Source organism: Nothoprocta perdicaria, unplaced genomic scaffold (genome assembly GCF_003342845.1).
Source record: "Nothoprocta perdicaria isolate Ctin4 unplaced genomic scaffold, notPer1 scaffold_399, whole genome shotgun sequence".
NCBI lineage: Eukaryota > Metazoa > Chordata > Aves > Tinamiformes > Tinamidae > Nothoprocta > Nothoprocta perdicaria.
The window spans coordinates 259,511-279,616 of record NW_020455642.1 but is presented as its reverse complement, the minus strand read 5'-3'; the positions used below and the strand labels follow the sequence as shown (position 1 = coordinate 279,616).

The window sequence follows — 20,106 nt, the reverse complement described above, 5'->3', positions numbered from 1 at the left end:
ACCAGGCAGCGYTGGGTTTGCACGGTGCAAAGCTGCTGGATGGGCCATGAAAAGCCTGGAGAAAGGTGCTCCACTGCCCACTCACACCTTAAAGAGAGGGAATTAAAATGCATTTGCTTATGGGCAAGTGAAACGCTGCATTAGAAAATAATCATGGGAAAACAGCACTTCTTTAATACGCCTGCCTGCAGCCCACGAGGAGGAGGAGGAATGGAAAAGGAAGCTAAAAAATGATCAAAAAAAAAAAAAAAAGGCACTAGAAAGGAGCCTTTCTTTGGGTGAAGCAGCATTGCGGAGCCTTCCTCGCCCCGGGGAGGGAACAGCGGTGCGATTGTGCAGGCGCCGGCCCACGGCCCCGCCGCGCTGCCAGGGAGCCCCGACAAAATACAAGCACATTCGCAATGAAAGGAGAAATWAATCTAAGAATTTCAAGTATAACAGCTTGTCTAACTGAGCCGTCGGCATCCTCTCCGTCAAAGTCAGGGGCACCAAGTCGCAGCAAGATTAACCAAGAGGGGCTGAAATTCAAGTAGACCCCACGATACAGACCCAGCCCCATAAAATACAGCAGTATTTCCTGCAAATGGGAAGCTTCCTTGGAAGGAACTTTCACCGATTGCAGCATCCTTCCCAAATGACACCTCATTTTGAAAAAAGCGGCTGTTTTTTTTTCAGTGGCTCACCAGGAATGTGGGAGGGGGATCCTTAAAAACGGCTCCTTCTCTCCACAACCTTTTCCTCTCCCAGCAAGCTACCTGCAAACTCCCCATTCAGCGGCTGCAGTTAATAGGCAACGCTAGGAACACTTGATAACCTTTATAAGTGCTGCCTAAAGAACCTTTTGCAGCCACAGGGGAATAAAATAAAAAAAGGGAGGAGAAGAAATAGTCGATCTAATGATCTGCAAGAGCAATGCAGCCCAAATGGAATAAATAAATGAATAAATTACTAAGTGGGTGGATACAGCGGGTGCTCTGCACGCAGCGTGCGCGGGGCTCCGAGCGGCTGGCGCTCCAATGCGCAACTTGGAGCCTCGGTGCACAGCGAGCTGCAATGGAGACTCCACATTTTTTCTTATTTTTTTTCTTTGAATGACTATGATTTCTGCTCATTTTATTGAAATTATTTGGCTCCCCCGGCGCAGATGAGAAACAGATGTCACACGGAGGGAAGGGGGACACGAGCCAGAAAGCCCAACCGAGACAGCAACAAGCCAGTCACACCCACTCATTACCCAGAGATTTCCCTTATGCCATAAGGCTATTTATATTGCATCTCTATTATTACAAATATTATAATTGCCCTGCAATTCGAGAAACCGCAGGTTTTCGCCGCCGCGGACCCGGGCAAGCAAGAAGCGGCRAGTTAAAAGGTTTCGGCAGCGTTTCCTCGCGCCGCGTAAGCGCTTGGGAAGCCTCCCCCTCGGTCTCGCAGCCTTAATGCCGATACTAGGGCACATAATCCCCTCTGAAGCAGCCCAAGACCGAGATTAACCCAGGTTGATTAGCTCTGGGATGCCCGTTTGCTGCATTTAGAGGTTAAAAAAGGCTCACTGTTTCTGTACCTGTACTGTTTGGGAAATACCACTGCCTGTGTTACYGGCTCCATTCAATGTGCATCTTCATTCACACGCTTTGCAGCTCAAAGGCAACAGCAGTATTGAATGGGGGGAGAGACGGGATGCAAAAACAGGCRACTCTTCTTTAATTCTGCAAAATCAAGCACAGCAACTGGGGGAAAACGAGCGGTTACACTGCATTTATTGTGCAAAGGCTCCTGCCCAACGCGTCAGCGATGATCAGCCCGGCTGTCCCCCAACACACRCGACCGGCACACAACGACATCCCAAACAGCCCGAGCAACCCCGCAGACGGAGGCGCTGTTCCCAGCGGACCCGCTTCGCTCCAGCTCCGAAGCGGGCGGATCGACTCGAGACGATGCTTTTTTGGCTCTCCCCACGCCGAGCCGCCGCGCAGCCTGCGGCGTCGCCTTTGCTGCTCCGGCATCTCCCAGCGCTCACAACATCCCACCACAGGCCAATTTTCTTTTTTTTTTTTTTTTTTTTGAGGAGGAACTACATATATCTATAGATAGACACTAATTTATTTTCACTCATCCCAATTTCTCCCAGGAAGCCAAGTCTTTTGCAACCCTTGGGCAACGCACATGCAGAAGGGCAATGCCCGAGGTGCCAGGTGAAACCTTCCCTATGTTCTGGTGCACGTTGCTGACGTGCAATTAATGTATGACAGCCGAGAGGCATTTTGCATTTATTTCCCCACATCCGAGCAATTTTGCATTTTTCTCCCCGCTGCTGAAGACCAAGGGGAYGCGAGCGAGGACGCTGGGATAAAAAGCGCAACAAAACGTAGAAACCGGCACGTTGCACTTGGCAGCCTCCCGCTATTAGATCACCGCGAATCCCGGCTTAAGCCCCTTAATAAAGTTCAAACATGAATTTCCTGACTAAGGTAAAAAGCTCCGCTAAAATTTATGAGCTGCTGGCAAGTTTAGCTCCATCCCAGAGGCCTCCAAATACCGAGAAAATTCTGGCCCACAAAAGCAGAGTTCACTCCGATAATTTTAATACGTTCCTCAAGCATCACTCTAACAGAGTCCGAACACGGCTGGGAACAAAACAAGCTAAAATAAAGTCAAAATGAGTTTGATGAGTCCAAATGGCAACAAGAGACAACACAGCCACTCTGTGGGACATCAGATCATCTACCAACTGCAATGACAGCAGGGTTGGCTCCAGCATATGGTTGAAACAGCACTGCAGTGAGGCATTTGCAATATATATATATATATTTTTTTCCTGTTTCTCTAAGTGATGCACTGAAGTGCTTGATTTTGGGTTTAAAAAATGATTTTTTTTTTAATGTGGGGCATTAGAGCTGTTCCTTGACCCAACCCTTCACCACCTCCAACCCACGCAACCTACTCCACCCACCGCGCGGCCGCCGTGGGTCTCCCCGCTGAATAAGGGCTCACAAGAAGCCTCATTGTACGGCGCTCTGGAGCACGAGCGCTGCACTTCTCCGTCGGGTAGAAAGCATTCCTGTTGGAGGGAAACACGCGCAGCGCCCGGGGAATTTGGGAGGCAAATCCTGCAGCGTATGCGAAAGCGCCAGGCGGGAGAGCCGTCCATGAGGCTCTGACGCTCGGCGAGAGCGCGCCGACACGCTCCAGAAGGGGATTTTTCCCTCTTTAAATCCGAAAAAAAACCACACACACAARAACACCCTATCACCACTTGCCCCAATCAATCCAGCCGTGCACGAAGTGTTGAAGTTATCTGCTGCTCTTTGCGGAAGAGCTGCCAGTGACAGCAACAGATGTTGGTCCTTTCCACTGATGTTTTCGTCTGTATTTTGGAAATCAAAAAAAGAGGGAGTTTTCGACATGCCAAGACAGTCTTCTGGAGCTGCAAGATCTCCTTGCTAAAAAAGATAACGCTACAGCATATAAATTCAGAATTTCAGCATGAATTTTGGGAGTCCAAACAAGAGCCCAACTGGATCCCCCCCACTCACATTCATCACATCCACCGCTCACGGATGGCACTTAATCTATTCTGAATTGCAAGACAGCTACAGAAGAGAAACAGGGTTCATTTTATGGGTTTTCATCAGCTCAGGAGGAATTTCACCCAAGCTGCAGAAGACACCATGGAAACTGCTGGGAAATCCCATTATTTTGGGGACAAGAGCTTGTGTGGCATCAAGTCCCACCCTAGGATGGGCAGGAAGGGTATGACCAGCTTCTGGCAGGGGGTGCTCTGAAGTWGCAAGACTTTGTCCCTCCTTCTCGAAGGCTGATCCAGGAGCCCCCGGGGGTCGATGCTTTAAAGCCTTCTTGGAGCTTCCAGCCTAAACGCTTCTTCCGACTCAATTTTTCCATGTGGGAGCACATCGGAGGCCTCGCCAGYGCCCAGAGAGAGCAGACCTGCTGCATTTCCTTCATCCAAAACCCAGCTCTTTGCAAAGAGAGAAATGAAGCCAGTCGTGCCCAGCCTACGTTGGGTCAATGTAGGCTATGGTTTGCTTCATTTCCCATTTCTTCCTCGTTTCTGGTTCTACTTTGCTTTCAAAAGCGCCCTATCCTTGAATACAACTGAGGTCAAACCAGTTGGTCTACGGGACATCTCCCTTCCCAGCCCCAGATGTCCCGCACTCCTCCGCGGCCCCACGGCACCATTCCCGGCCCGACGATCCAAGTCGCAGCTCCCATCCCTGCCATTCCCTCAAACCATTCTTGCGCTCCTGAGACACGTCTCAATTCAGACTCGCATGTTTAGCCCAGATGTGATTGTTCCTATTAACAGACTCGTGTTAGACCTCTCCCAGACATCTCCTCATCCCAAGCAGGTCTCCTGATTAAAAGACACGAGTAAGGGAGCCCGTTTTTGGCAGAACCTTCACATCTTTGATCCCTACCACAAAGTCACCACGTAGGAATCCCGCTTCTTTGTTCTTTTTCCTTTCTAACAACATCAGAAGACTATACAACCTGCTAATATATATGTGTGTGCACATGTATGTGCATATATATAATATAAAAAGCAATCATTAGCACAAATTGCCCTTTTGAAACATGTGCTCTCCTTGTTCAAAACCTCTCCTCCCTGAAAGCCGAGGTTTCCACACAACTCTCRCCGCATAACTGAGTGTCCTGGTCAAATTTAAGTGAACCATTCTGCCAACTGTCAAAATATTGAATACATTTAATAATACTTAAAATTGCAAATAATCTCACTACGGATTTCTGTCTCCCTGCACTCCTAACGCATTATCTGCTTTCCCAATAAATAGCTGCAAGCTTAAGCCCTTACTTAAGGGCTGCAAACCCAGGAGTCTGGAGCAAATGGACTTCACAGGCCAGCTTCACATAGCCAAGGGGACGGAGGCAAAATCCCGGTAGATCTATGCAACAGAGGGATCGCTTCCCATTCCACAAGCCACGGAGCCAGGGAAGACTGCGGGATGGTGGCTACCAGGACCACGGCCAGCTCTGCATTGTGGAGCTTCAAGGGGATGTCAAACAGAAGCTTCTTGACCTTCTTACTGCTCATGTACAGGGCAAACCGACAAATGGGGCATCATCATCCATATGTTACCATCAAACAAGTTGCAACAGCTCTTTCAGGAGAAGACTCTGCTCCCTTCTGAGCTCAGCATTGAAAAGTAACAGTCTTAAAATTCAGCTTTTATAAAATTCTCATCCTTTCATCTCATTCYCCTTCTCTGTCCTCCCATGGGTCCGAAGCTCCAGCCACAGGGACAAACCCAAGCGCTCGTCTGCCTTGCACTACGTGCATCCTTCATCAACCTCAGCCGAGCAAATGAAAGCAAGATGCAACTGCCTGCTCTGATTAAGGCAAGTCCTTCCTGCAAAGGAGGAAACACCATTGCCATTGGCCCACATGAGAAGTTGGAAAAGATTTGGGCAACACAGCTGCTGGGTAGGATTGTCCCATCACACACTCACCTACTCAGGAGAGCTTGCACGTGGGTCAACCTCTAGAGAACAGTTAATCTTACAGGCAGAATAAGTTGGTGGTTATTCCATAGCAGCCACCCCCACTTACCTGCCCCTGCTTTGCTCTTCAGCTTCATTCCATTTATTATTGCCAAATTTGCACCAAACTCTCTTAGTCTTAGAGATTTTCCATCATAAAACCCTGAACAACACTCAGTGTCCATATARATGCTCGTGGTCTGCATTGGTGCCCCTCAGACATTTATGGATCCACCCACCTCCCGCAAGAACTGGAAAGTGGGAATGAGGCATGAAGATGACATGGGGATGCTCAGGTCCAGGGGTCGATCACACTTTTAAGACCATGATGGGAACAAGATTTGGACTCTYGGGTACCAAAATGAAATGCAAAAGGTGGGGTGTGGAAATGGCAGCCTGCACTAAAGCCTAGCGCACTGGGACGCAGCATTCCCAACCCCGCATCACGCACAGCAACCCGAGGGGGAATTGGGATACATGCTCGGGTAGACGCTCCCCACCACAAACAGCCAAAAAGGTCCCAGCAAATGGTCTTTAAAAAACAAATCAGTAGTTGATTGTGAGAAGAAAGGGAGGAAAAAGGAGGGAGAAAAAAAAAAGAGGAAAAACCTGATACAGGATATTTTGCATTCATGCAGCTCATTTCAATCCATATGAACTGCACACAGACAGATTAAGGAGTCTGCACTTTGCCACTGCAATTAAAGGCTCACAGGAGCCTTCCGTCCGTTACCTATCAAACACGACATTATCATCACCCTATTTGATGAGTGTATCTAGAGGGGACGAGAGAAAAGCTGTCCCCAAAAGAGGTCCTTCCTTCCAGCTTGGTAAACCTGGTTTCAAAATTAAGCATGATAAAAGGCTTGCTGCGGATGGGCAGTAATGGGAAGAAAGAAAATGCCAGGGTGGCAACTCATAGGATGAGTGCAAAGAGTGGAAAAAGGCACTAAAACAAAAAGATTGAATCATTTTGCCCCAGGAAAAAAAAAAAAAAAAAAAGAAAGAAAAAAAAGGCCCACAGAGGGTCAGGACGCTATTTGATACGGAGCTGCAAAGCAACGGGAGGTAAAATATCCCAAGCTCCAGAGCAGCAGCGTGTTGAAAAAAGGCATTTACTGCATGGGCATGAATGTATGACTCCTTTGTGCCGCTCCTGCCGGCGGAGGCCTGCACAAATTCCTCCCCCATTAGGCAGCGCCCGCACAATCGCGGCGCGCTGCTCCCGCGCTAACCCTTCCACGCGCCACGAGGGAAAAAGGGAATGCTAAAACCGGCATTCGCCCCGAGAAATGGGGGAAGATGAGGCTGGTAACGCTACTCGAGGTCAAAAGTGATCAAAATGGGCAAGGAGGAGAACAGAGATTCCTCTTCTCACGCCTCCATATAAATCCCTGCCGGAATTTCTCTAACCACAGGGCGCAGCCTGATGACTTTTAATCTGTGGATTGAAAAATGAGCGCTGTGAACTGCGTTAGATAAGCTAATTGAAAAAAAAAAAAATGATGCATATTTTGATGAAACTGGGTCAACCACCTCTCCAAGCTTAACTCCCATTAGTCACGGAYGTAGGAGAAAACACTATTGCGGGAACGCGCTGGATTTGCAATGCTCTCCCTTTTAAAGAAAAGGGCATTTTTGAAAACCCTCTCAAATTGCACCTCAGACAACAGCACCACTTTATCCCACAACCTTCATACGCAGCTGAACTCTCAGAACAGCTCCATAACTTCCACGCACAACCGAACCAAGGACTGGTGTTCCCATATTATTTCAGAAATGAAGCAACATTCACTTTGGTGTTATTCCTAAAATTCCTATATCCCTGCTGGMTTTGCTGGATCCCTGTCAGATCCAAAGCCTGTTGCTCCTCAAAAGCAACCCAAGCCAACAATTTTGGGGGAGCATGGATGATGCAAAGGCATGTCCGCCGCGTATGACAGCACTGAGCAGCATGATGTAGTCTTTAGTCCCCAGAAGACTTTGGCTCATTACTTTTTAAAGCAATTGAAAAATCCCTCTGTGGAGACGTGCTGAGATGTTTGCAAACAGCCACCAAGGAAACACGTCCACTTTTTTGTGTCTGCCTTCGATACTGGGAAAATCACTGGTGAGAAAACCTTTCCATCTAGGTGCACCTCGATCTAGGTGCCAGCTAGATCTAAGTGCCATCTAGGTGCCTGTTGAGGGACATTTTGACCTTTTTGGAACCTTTTTGRCCTTTGGAACCGTTTGTTTTAGTGTCCCAAAACAAAACCAGCTATGACATTCTTGCTTTAGGTTTTGAAGGGTCACATTGATCAAAAGCGCAAGTAAAATTAYAGTGAGTGAAAAATGCTCAAAGGTGCAGAGATATGAAGCTAATAGCAGCACCAGGGAGGCATGAGAATGGGCTGAAGGTCCATAGGGACCTTCATTCCYCCTCCTGAAGGTCTGTAGAGCAGGTACCAACCTCCCCTACAGTCCAGACAAGACTTCAGAAGTAAATAAATAGTTGAGATTTTTTAGACACTCCTTTATCTTCTACCTAAGGCCAGCACAAGGGAAAAAAAAAAATGAAATATCTCTTGTCTGTCTTTGTCCCCTGCAAGATGCAGCGATGAGAGCTGAGAGCACCCACCAGCATCGAGGTCCATCCCTGAGACATTAAGGAAGTTCTTGTTTCTCCTCCAGAAAACAAGAGCCAACAAGTAAGACTAGTAGGCACGTGAAAGCCAAAACAAAAGCTATTTTCCAGCAGGCTGGGCCCTAAAATCCAGGGCATAAGACTTGCCTTTTAGACTTCTCCCAAGGGTTTACATGGGCAGGATATGTCTCTAGTGGACCTTGAAAAATGAAAACATCGCATGGTCACAGGGCAACACACCATTGCAATCCATGTCTCAACTTAAAAGCCTGAAGCAGAGAATGAAGGACAGGAGATCTAGGCTTCCTCACAGCATAGCACCTTGAAAGCCTTGCTGTAATATCTAAAGCTCTTGAGAAGGACTGAGCTCTGAACCACCACATCCAGAAATCCCGACTTGCCCTTCTTGCCTGGCTTAGTTTAGACCCTCTGCATGCTTAGTTCAGTATTTCCCTCCAACTGACAATTCCCATCTCCTTTATTTAGAAATGGGAGAGGTGTCTAAGCAAAGCCAACATTATGCACTTTGGTGCTCAAGGCCTACCCAAAGCGGTGCTGTCTGAAGGTAGGAGGGAACTTACCCCAATCTGGTTCCACGGCGTATGCATTTCTCAAAAAATATTCTGCAATTGAGCGTTGAAGCTGACAAGCTTCAAATCCTGTCCTAGGCTGTAAGAGCTCAATAGTTACAGCAATGAGAACAGCAAGTTTTGGTACCACATGAGATCACGGCAGGAGTGGGGAGAGGATGGTCTACACAACTTGAGACTTTCAGCCTCCTTCCCCCTCCCCCCAAAAATGTTGTTGTTTTATTATAAGAGACTYGAATTGTTCTGGTCAATTAGCTCTGACCTGTTTAATTGGATTTTGACCTGGGAATCTGCAGTGAAGTGAATTAATCCTGTGAATCCCATCTACGCCACCAAGTTGGAGGGCTGCTCCGCCAAAGCGCATCTTCCTCAAGACTTACAAACAAGGATGAGGACCAGGAATATCACATGGAAAAGTCTCCGGAATCAAGCTCCTGGCCCCAAATTAAATACTGCAATGTAAGAACTGCAGTGCTTAGAATTGAGATTTAAAGAGATTTAAAATTTAAAGAACATTTCCTTGATGCTTTGTTATTAAATAGTTGGGTCGACATCTAAATGAAAAGCAAACAATCTCTCTATATAGTCATTAAGCAGCAAAGTCTTTCACTCCAGGTCCCTGATGGAGCATCAGCCTCAAAATAATTAAGTTTTCATCCGAAGTCTCGTACAAAGTGCATCAGAAACTGAACTGAATTACACAGCAAGTACTGCATGTGTTAGCACATGCAATTCCCCCCCAGCAGCTAAATAAAATACTTCATTTGGAGAGCATCAGCCCCAAAACCAGAGCGCCAAACTGGCAAACTCAGCTCTGCTTATGCCAGATGAGAAAAAAAGCCATCTTGTATAGGGAAAAATGCTTCAGACAATATTGGGAGAAACACATAGGAAAAACATAAGGAAAATCATCTTTTTAATATCAATTTGGTCTTTTTCTTCAGTACAGAATTTAGGTAATACCATTTGTCACCAAATAAATGGTGAACCCCATTTTTCTTATAATGCCATAATTACACAGAATTAAAAACAATTTCTTTGAATGCAACTGCACACTACTGAATAGCATTAAAAGTTTTGCTGTGGTACAAAAATAACCATTCCCAAAGCACCAGTTTCTACATCAAATCCTATTTTCAGAAGAAGGCCAAGGAGCCGAGCACACACTTGCAACTCAAGTCATTGCTGCATTTGGGTGACCACAACCACGTGCTCTGACAGCACTCCCCAAAAGCATCACGTGGGCAAGGGAGACCAAGTTCATTTTAAGCAGGCAGAAGGCAAACAAGGGGATCCAAGAAAGTTTCTGGAAGAAGGGAGAAGGAAAAAAGAGGGAAGAAAACAAAACAAAAATACATAAGTGTAACGTCCCCTCTTAAAGGAGTGAGTCTATTCCAAGTGCAAGTGCAAGGAATTGCAGCAAGGGCAATCAGCAAACCGCTCGCAGGATAGCAGCACTCGTTAGGGCTCGTTAGAGTCCATCTGCCCAAGCCACAAGAATGCAAACTGCTGCTCCCAAAGCAGAGGAGCTCACGGACATGATTCCCTGAATCCAGCACGTGTCAGATGTTGGACTTTTTTTTTTTTTTTTTTTTTTTGTAAAGACAGCTGCAGATCTAGTGAAAGGAGAGCGGAAAGCCTTATTTCATCCTTCCCCCGTGCCCGACTCCAGCACAGAGAACAGACCAGAGGAAGAAGGAGCACAAACACGGCTGGTGGTCGCTGAGAGCGCCTTAGCAGCGCCTATTGGCACAGCTCTCCCCAACCAAGAGCAAAGCAGGTTCATCTAGAAAGCTCCATCCTGAAACAAGAGACTTACCGCGGCAAGTCCTGATAATCAGGATCTTTCTAATTGCACCGTACTAAAACTGCTTGTATTTAACTCCCTCTTAAATGGTATGAAACAACAGGCATCATAGGACAAAGTCAGCAACACTGCAGCTCATGGGGAGCCTCTACKTCTGGTGTCTGGACACCACCTTGCTTGTCCGCAAGCGATGCAGAAAGCCGGGAAGCGTGCTGAGATGTTGGAAGCTGGGAAGTGTGGCGAGATGAAAGCTGGGAAGCGTGAGCACCTTGAGCAGGTGCTTGGTCTTCAAACATAGAGCACAAACTGAAAGCACATCACGCTCAGAAGGCTGCASGTGGTGTTTAACAGCACTGAGCACTTTGCAAAAGATGCCAGGCCTACCTAGACATCACGAGCTTTGGTTCATTCAGTCTTTTACAGAGATCTGCCTTCTCCTGCAGACTCATSGCCTACAATTTTATTGCTCTATAGCGACCCAGTTTTAAATGTGGCATTCCCTTGCAGAAATCCAAAGCCTGGTTTCTCCGTTTTTCCTCCTGAAAGGGGCTGAAGAYGAATCAAGCTTGGTTTGACAACAGCAATGAGTTAAGCACGCACTCCTAGGGCCTGGGCCAATACTTTACTCCAGCAAGAAACAGCTCCACAACCCTTTTCAAGCCAACAGAAGAAACACTGGGCAAAATAGGACCGTATATGACTGTGTGCTTTGAGAACACTAACACAAGGGAGCTTCACGAAGAACATCACAAGATGACATGTCTTATTTATCCAGCTTCAGTTTGCTATGAATCTTTGCTTCTTTTCAGGACAAAACCAGCCCAAAATAACTTAGTTATTTGCTGATGTGAAAAGAGAAAAAAACTCGTAGGCTCTTCAAGATGAAGCTGGTCACGTCTCCCGAGTGGAGACGTCCCCAAGCGCAAAGCCTCCGGCGCTGGCCCTTCCTCGGCTCCCAGGCGTCTGCTGGTGCTTTCAGTTGACCCCAACCCTCGGGCTCGTTGAGGGAACAGACACAAACAAGGCAGATGCATTTGCACCGTCGCACCCTTTCGCAAGACAAGGCCCAAGCGCCAAACCACAGCTCGAAACGAGAATAGCTCCCACTTGTGAGACTCTCGCTGTGCAGCCCGGCTGTGTGACCAGTCACCGGCCACAACACACGGCGCGCACAGGCGGATGCGAGTTCATTTAGAGGCGATGAGGGAAGCACAAGCTTTCTGGACAAGAGGGAGGAGTGTTTGCACAGCCAACAGCAGCTGCCCGTTCTTGGAAAGCCTCCGCTTTGTATCCCCTTTCAAAGGGGAAATGTGTCACAGCTGGAGTCACGTTTCCCAAATCCGACGCTCCCGGCACCCAAGGCAGACGCATGCGTAGCCGCGTGCAGGACGGCTCTAACGAGCAAAGCTCTAACTAAAAGCCCCCGACAAATCCGAGGAAAACAATTCCACAGAATTATGCAATAAACTTGAGAACAAATTAAATAATACTCACATCCCTCATTGGGACTTTCATATCTCGGAAATTAATGGCCCAGTTCATCTAATCTCCTCAAGTTAGATCTAATTGGGGAGATCTAATTTGGGGAGATCTAATCTCCCCAAAGTTCTCATCAAGGAACCAATCACACAGGCTAAACCTCAAGTACACACACACACATAAATAATAAAGGACCAAAACATAAATCCTTGACTTATTTAAACTAGTTTTGAGCCATTTCCCATCTCAGCGATGCCAAGGGCAGAGAAACTCTCCCAGGATAGCACCACCTATGCACTCTGTGCAAGGAACTTYGCTTTCAGCTGATTTTATAAAGTGGACAAAAGTCCATTTTATAAAAGGAAGCTTTTCTCATACCTTTACGAATTTCTCAAACTGAGAATCCCTGACACACACCAGCAGTAAAGAACACCTGACTGAAAATAAATGCATTACTAAGCCTGCCAAAAAGCCATTTGCTGCACCTTATCTTTGCCGCCAGTACTCTCAGGCAGAGAAGCAATCTCCTCTTACGGCTAGTACCRCTGCTGCTTTATTATCAACATTTACCGGATAACCTCAGATTAGTCTCATAATAAAACCACAACTTCTTGGATTTTTTTGTTTTTAAAATAACACAATTAGGAAAAAAAAAAAAAAAGGAAACGTTTCCATAGTACTATCATGTTCATCTTACCTCAAGCACTGGTCCAGCTCCAAGAATAATCTGTTCCACTCCGCTAGCAAATCCCTTCTGGCTGAGGGCGGTGAGGTGGTGAATCAGAAAGTTGGTGCTCTGGGTTTTTCCCGAGCCGCTCTCGCCCGAAATCACGATGCACTGGTTCTTCCTGCGCTGCAGCATGGCGTGGTAGGCCACGTCCGCCACCGCGTAAATGTGCGGCTCCAGCTTGCCCAGCTGGTGGTTGTCATACATTTTAACATATTTGGGATTATAAATAGGTAGAAACTTGAACGGGTTGATAACGATGAGAATGCTGCCTACGTAGGTGTAGATTTTCTCTTGCTTAAAGCGGTTTCTGAGGTTCTCCAGGAGCGTCTTCTCGTTCAAGTCCGGTAGGCCGCACAAGTCGTCATAGTCCTTCTGCGGCGGCTGGGGCAGGAAGCCCCGCTCCACCATCCTGCGGCGCTCCTCCGTCACGCGCAGCCACGACTGCAGGCTGCCGTAGTGGATGGAGCCGTCGAGGTTCTTCTCGCGCAGAAGGAAGCGATAGTCCTCGCCGCTGATGCGGTTCTCCAGGGCCATGCGAGGCCACAGCATCATGCGTTGCACCGGGCAGTCCGTAGGGTTGAGGATCCATTCCTCCCCTCCAAACTCTTTCACTTCTGCGAGGACGTAACATTTTGTCTTCTCCAGCTGGAGCTTGGTGATGAGCGACTCGATCACCTCGGCCGCCGTGGAGGTTTTCCTGGCGGTGATGGGGCAATAGATGGTCCCTTCGGCGATGCTCCCGGGGTAGATGTGCAACGTGTACTCGCTCTCCTCAAAGCGTCGTCTGCCTCCAACATCATTTACACTCATATTGGATCCTTTCCCATCAGTGCCCGTGCTGCATAGGCAGGACAGTCAGGTCATCATGTTATCAACACTAAAGAGAGAGAGGAAAATAAATAAATAAATAAATAAATACAGGTTAGGCATTTATCTTGTTGGGAATCTCTGGAAAGAGGGTGCCCACAGTGAGAAGCAATACAGAGGAGCAGTCTAAATATCACCACCCAACACCTTAAGTCAGTAGCTCATCGTTCCAAGCTGACATTTGAGAAGAGAGCGGAGCTTTAACATACAAATTTCATAAGGAAAAAGGCACTCAGAAAATAGCGTGCAACTACTAATGGCTTCAGGCCCACTCTTCGTGGACATAATTACCTACAAGACCTCAAGTTTTTACTAGTTTTCCCCTTGAGTCTCAGGCATCACAAATACACAGAATCCCTTTCTGGTTTGGGATTGCTATATCCTACCAAAGATACAGTCAGCAGGAAGGAGAGTCTCTTGCGGACAGCATACCAGAGAGTACACTGATGCAACCACGGCATTCTTCCCATATCAAAAGGTTGCTGTAGTCTCCAAGACCAATTAAAATTACCAAATAACTTATTTGGGAGTTACTCATGCTTAGATTCTCACATAAACTCCCTTCAGGCAAATTCAGGGCAAGTATCATTCAATTTATGTCTTTGAGAACCAATCCTCAAYTTTCCAACACTCAATTTACGTAGGCACATAAATTATTTTACAGATTGTGCAAGACTACACTAAACCTTTGCAACGTTTGAACAGTTTTCTAAAATGCAAAAGCAGAAAACTTAGAAGGTTCATCTCTAAGGTTTACTCCAATCCAACAGATAACGTGCCTTGTTGCTACAAAGACCTTTCCGAATAAAATGATATAATCACAGAATGCTTAAGGTTGGAAGGGACCTCTAGAGATCATCTAGTCCAACCCCCCAGCATACACAGAGTCACCTAGAGCATGTGGCACAGGGCTGCATCCAAGCAGGTTTGGAAGATCTCCAGAGAAGGAGACTCCAGCCTGTGCCAGGGCTTTGTTACTCCCACTGATAAGAAATGTCTCCTTAAGTTTCTGTGGAACTTTTGGTGCTTCAGTTTGTGGCCGTTTCCTCTAGTTCTACCAGTGGCCACCACTGAAAAGAGGCCGGCCCATCCTCCTCACTGCCTYCCTTAAGGTATTTGTATACATTGATCAGATCCTCCCTCAGCCTTCTCTTCTTCAGGTYGAACAGGCCCAAATTTAGAATGATTCTTGAAAAGGGTTACTTGCCTAGCCTTGATTTTACAAAAATAATAAAAACCAATTTGATTGCCCAGTTCTCAGGAGCTCCAAGGTCATGGCCACTGGGAAGGGAAGCAGAGKTTCAGTGTAGGCACTGAGCGATGTGCCCAGTGCTGCGCTCCAACGCTCTCAAGATAAGGAGCTTGCATCAGAGTGACTTACTGGCTCTGACATGCATCCTGTAAAAAAATACCCCTATTAACATGTATTTATGGCACACGATACCCCAAATACGTAGATGCTTCCCACCAGGATGAAAYGGCCACCATTAACTGCAGAGTTGTTCCGTGGCCCAGACACCYTGTGCCAYGGCAGGTTCAAGGAGRYAMAGCCCTCCTCYCTGGGGAAGAGGGKCTTTCTATAGGGGGATTTTTCTATAGGGGTTTTCAAGCAGTCAGGATCTAAGCAATGGTTTTTCACACAGCATGTYGACCTTCTCAGAGAAGTTCATATTTAATGTCCGTGTGAAGTGTTATGGTCAACACAGTCATCCAACATCACTTTTTAATCATCACATATTGTCCAAAGCGCACAAAAAGAAAGCTCCCAGGGCTGAAACACATTCATGAACAAGTTCTTGCTCAAACTAAGTAACTACAACAACAAGACATCCTAACTGCCCTCCCAAATAAAAAGGAAATGACAGATTAGGGGTTCTCAGCTCTGCGGCTCCGATAAATAGTAAGGAACGAGGTCTCAAGGCTTCCTAGAACCCTTTCCAGCTATTCCTAAGGAAAACTGTGAAGAAATGTAGAGGACCCTACGCATCCCTAATAGAGGCAATAAAGCAGCAGGAGAAATTTAATGGAGGTAAGCATTACGCGATGAACATCTTGACTTAATGCATGACCCAACGAGCTCTGAGTGCTGTCCCTCAGCAAGGACATCTGGGCATGACCAAGGATAGTTCCCGAACAGCAGCAAAAGACTGAGGAGCAGCCAACAGCGCGAGGTTCAGACCCCCATGGGCTTTACCGAGCTCCTGAGCTTTGGGGAGCATGAGGAGCATTTGGAGGCAACGTTTTACACGCTCATCCTTTGCTCACACTCCTCCCTAGTCACCAGCTCCATACACACGGGATTCGGACACTTGCATCATTTATTACAAACATTTCTGAGCTCCTCAGACAAAGAGGYCTTGCTTTATACTGCATTGCTTCCCACCTGATATTTCATTAAATGCATTATCCCTAAACACACGCCATCTGAAGCAGAGAAATTACTATGTCACAGCGAAACACATCTGGCAGGGACTCACTGCGCATCGCTTGGTAGCAGGACATACATTATAAGCTGGGAAAAGCTCCAGCTGCTTTCCTGCAGATTTAGGACACGCACAGATGCAGCAGGGATGATGTCAGTTAAGTGCCGGGTTGGGTTTCTTTGTTTAGCTCTCTGAGGACTATCATCATATCAGCCTTTCTGGAGGAGGCAAAAAAACACTTAGCTGCAGCTAGATAAGTCTTCACTAAGACTTGACTTCAAAGCTTAGCACGAGAAGGTTTGCTATTTTTATTCGATATCAGAGACTGCTGACTCACATGAGAACGACGAACAGCACACGGCGGCTCGCTCGAGCAGACCTACCTGCCCTTCCACCTCCTCTCTCCTTGCACGAGCTTACGAGCTGCATGAATTCCTACAAAGTTACCATCAGAGGTCTACCGCACTGCCATGTCTACCAGAAAGCGCCCGTTTGCTCCTATATAGACRCTTATCTTGCCTGGACTTTGTAAGGCACTGAAGAATTGCACATTTTGTATCCAGACCAGTTGTAGCCTGATAGAAGACAGGCAAGCATGACGTATGGAGAGCTAAAAACACCCGTGACCTTGGAAGAGGACCTCAAAAAGAGACGGGTTCGTAGAGCTACCCGAACGCCAGGAGCCTCCACCAACCACTAAAACACTTAGCGAGGTGAGAAAGGGAAGGGTTGCTAATTTGAGCCCCATAAATCCCAGGAGCAACRCATGATTTACTTATAATAACGTTAACTATAAGCTCGGAGCGTTGTGGTAGGTCAAAGGACCATTAATGAGGATAATTGCTTGTGGTCTTCCAGCCACGGACGCACACGAGCTTGGCTCTGCTTGAACATGAAAGGCACCTCTTGCGGACAGCGAATTTTCAAAGCACACGTTGGAGAAAACACTGTAATTTGGGTAATGAGAGCACGTCAGCAGGGAGGTCGCTTCGTGAAGACACCGCTTAAGAAGGCTGCAGTCTAGCTTTCATATAACTTGAACAATAACTTTTGCTCTCTTCCAGAACTTTAATGTGGCCATGGTAAAAAAGCACACAAAAAGTGCTCTGTAACCCATAAATACTTGCTCTGCACTATCTACTTTAAAGACAATTAGCATTGCTGGGTGTTTACATGTAGAAGAGAGTCTATCAAAATTGTACCGATGTAGACAGGTCATTTATACAAGCTAAAAGAGAGGAAAAAAAATCTAATATCTTACTGAAATAGTATACTTATCGAAAAAGCATCGAATTATAAGCTTACCTGCCTTTACCACCAAGCTATCTTTGGACTATTGCACTGATGTACTGACTTTGGCAAGGAGGAGGAAAGCAGTAACAGGACGCTGATCCCACCGGAGACAGAAACCTGGAGGATGCATTACAAGCCAGAGGTCAAAAATAACTGCCAACTCCCATGAAAGTGTTGCACAAAATTTATGGATGCTTCAGGAAGGGCTTGCACGCTGCTGAGAATTCATGACATTTTAACCGCAATGCTTTCGGCCTTATATTTTCTATAAATTTTTATGCATTTTCTACATTTGAATAGAAACTTGGATTCAAATCAGGCTGATTTTGCTCAAGCCCACTACCATAATTTTACTTGTAACATGAAAGGCATGATCTGTAAAGAAATGTCATAAAACAAAGTAAGCCTTATGTCCTTTGTAAGTAAGTAGATTAATATTTTGCAGGAACTCAGTGGCCCTTATACACATCAGAGCTCACTCACTAGCACAGTGAAGGAACATGCTAAAATTAATGGTGAGCAATGAGGTTTTGTGCACGCACTAAGCATGCAGACTCTGAAAACCCAAAAAGTAAAGGTGGGAGAAGAGGAATTGGGAGACTCAATATATTTATGGCAAAGCGCATTAATGGAGGCTCAGGCACGAGCTTTTGGGTTTCCTATTTTTCCGGGCGTCAGGACAAGTCTCAATATTCCCCTTTGCAGGGACACAAGCGCAAGCAACACACGGCCCAAGGCTGGAATAAGCTGGAAGCACGAGCACCCTTCATAAATAATTTGTGACAGCTAAAGCTTGAAATCACTGGCCGGGTCTGCCAAATATTGGATGACTCGGGGGAAAAATCAAAAAAAAAAAAGAGTCAGTGTTGAGGCTGCTAAAGGGGAAACTCTGGAAGCAAAGTTCACTTTGCTTTACTATAAAGCCCATAGCACTGATAAACTTTTTTCCCCCAAATTCTTAATCCTCTGATAACTGTAACAGCTACTGCTGTCCAAGATAAACTGGATTTTTCTGTCCACCAAGTGCATCAAAACATATAGGATATGTGGTAAAACATCTTGAACTTAAAAAGCTGATACAGAAACAGGCCTATTTAAACAATTTCACTATTTAATGTGAATTTAGAACAAAAAAAAAAAAAAAAAGAAACTATAAAAATTTCTTTTTCAACACCAACAAAATACCATGTACTGCTGTTGCCTGCATGACAAGCCTGTGACACCAAAAACATCTGTGACAGCTGAAGCTCTAAAAAAACACTAGGTCCTGGAAAGGGAGAGAATCTATTCAGAGCCCGACTTATCCTTGCACTACGGGCTGAAAAATAAGGGCAGAGAATTTACTTTATTAACAACACGCATAAAAAATGGGCATGTTTTCAGTCCTGTAGCATATGGCTGTTGCACAGCTTCACAAATCAGTTGGTCTTGATCATTTATATTGTGCTCGTTCCCCCTTTTTTTTTTCCATCCTGGCTCTCTTCTGAGCTACATTTTCTCTCCATTATTTGCTGATGGGAAGGAAAGGTCAGGGGGTGGCTTCATTATCGACTGGGGAATGCCTCGAAGAGCCTCCAATTGGGAGCGTGTGACACAGCGCTATCTAAAACCAACAGTGTTTATGTACCCTGCGCTGGCGAGGGGGAAAAAGGAGGTGCAAATGCCACCTTATCTGTATTGCAGGAAAACTGCGTGCAAAAGCAGCAAGGACAGAGCTGGACCCAGAAGAATTAAGAGCACACACGAGAAGAAAAGTGAGCATTTTAACGTCACCATGCAAATTTGCTTCTTGGAAAGAAGCTTGGGTAGGGAAAGGAAGATCAGGATACTGGGACGTTCRGTATACTAAATAAATATATATTTAAGATTAATAGATTAATAAATTAAGATTAATAAATAGATTTAAGAGTAGTTTATTTGGACCTGTCAAAAGCCCAGAGCAGCCAAGCAAGACTCCAGCGCAGTAARGGGACCAACACTGGAACAGAAAATAAAGGCAGGAAAGGGAGAATTGAGACATGCCCGGGATCATTCAGCAGCACCGGGAATCTTTGCTGCAACCGGAGCGGTGGAAACTCAGCTGCAAATTCAGAACCAAAACACAGTCCCCTCAAGTCCAGCAGCTAGGACAGGGCCTCAATGACAGTGACGTCCCAAGGGCACGTTTACTGATGCAGTGTTTTCTTCCCTTCCCCCCAATTTTTCTTTTYTTTTTTTTTTTTTTTTCCATTTTGTCCCCAATTTTTCAATCAAGAACTCCTGCAGCCTTTCAAAGCTCAAAACCCTTCTTCACTGAAGCTTGCGTGGAGTTCGATGCCGACATGGGGGCAATCTAGCAAAGCTGGCGTCCTTCTGCTTCCTGAGATGTTGCAAATCCAAATAAATAATTCTCTACATAAGCCCTCCTAAGGTCTGCAATCCAGGGCAGATTCATGAGTTTGAGAAGGGGGATTTGGGCTGGTTTTGCCAAGACTCAAAGACAGGATTGCAATCACATCTGGCAGGTCCAACGGGGGTAAAATACTCCTCAAGCGTCAGTAATCCCACCCTGTCATGCCTTTACAGTCAACAAAGTATACCCAGCCTCCAAGCAAGATTCCCAGGATTTAGACTAAGATGTTGTGAATACACAGCTAAAGCTATGTAAATAGCTCCCAAAGATTTAAAGAGCTAAAAATAACCTAAAATAGGTTGCAAACGTTCCGCTAGTTGTTACTAAGCTCGTGGCTTGTGCCTTCGGTTGGAAGCTGAGAGTGCACAAAGYAATACCC

The 20,106-nt window shown here is 46.2% G+C and overlaps 1 protein-coding gene across 1 annotated transcript in view; it reads right to left on the bottom strand.

The window, feature by feature from the left end:
* The window catches only part of MYO9A (myosin IXA), a 120,075-nt gene extending 106,450 nt beyond the window's left edge, over positions 1 to 13,625 (bottom strand). The window contains exon 1 of the mRNA XM_026045105.1: positions 12,720 to 13,625. Within this exon, the coding sequence (XP_025900890.1) occupies positions 12,720 to 13,562 (843 nt within the window). The 5' untranslated portion in view covers positions 13,563 to 13,625. The remainder of the gene's footprint in view (positions 1 to 12,719) is intronic.
* Positions 13,626 to 20,106: the final 6,481 nt, after the last annotated feature.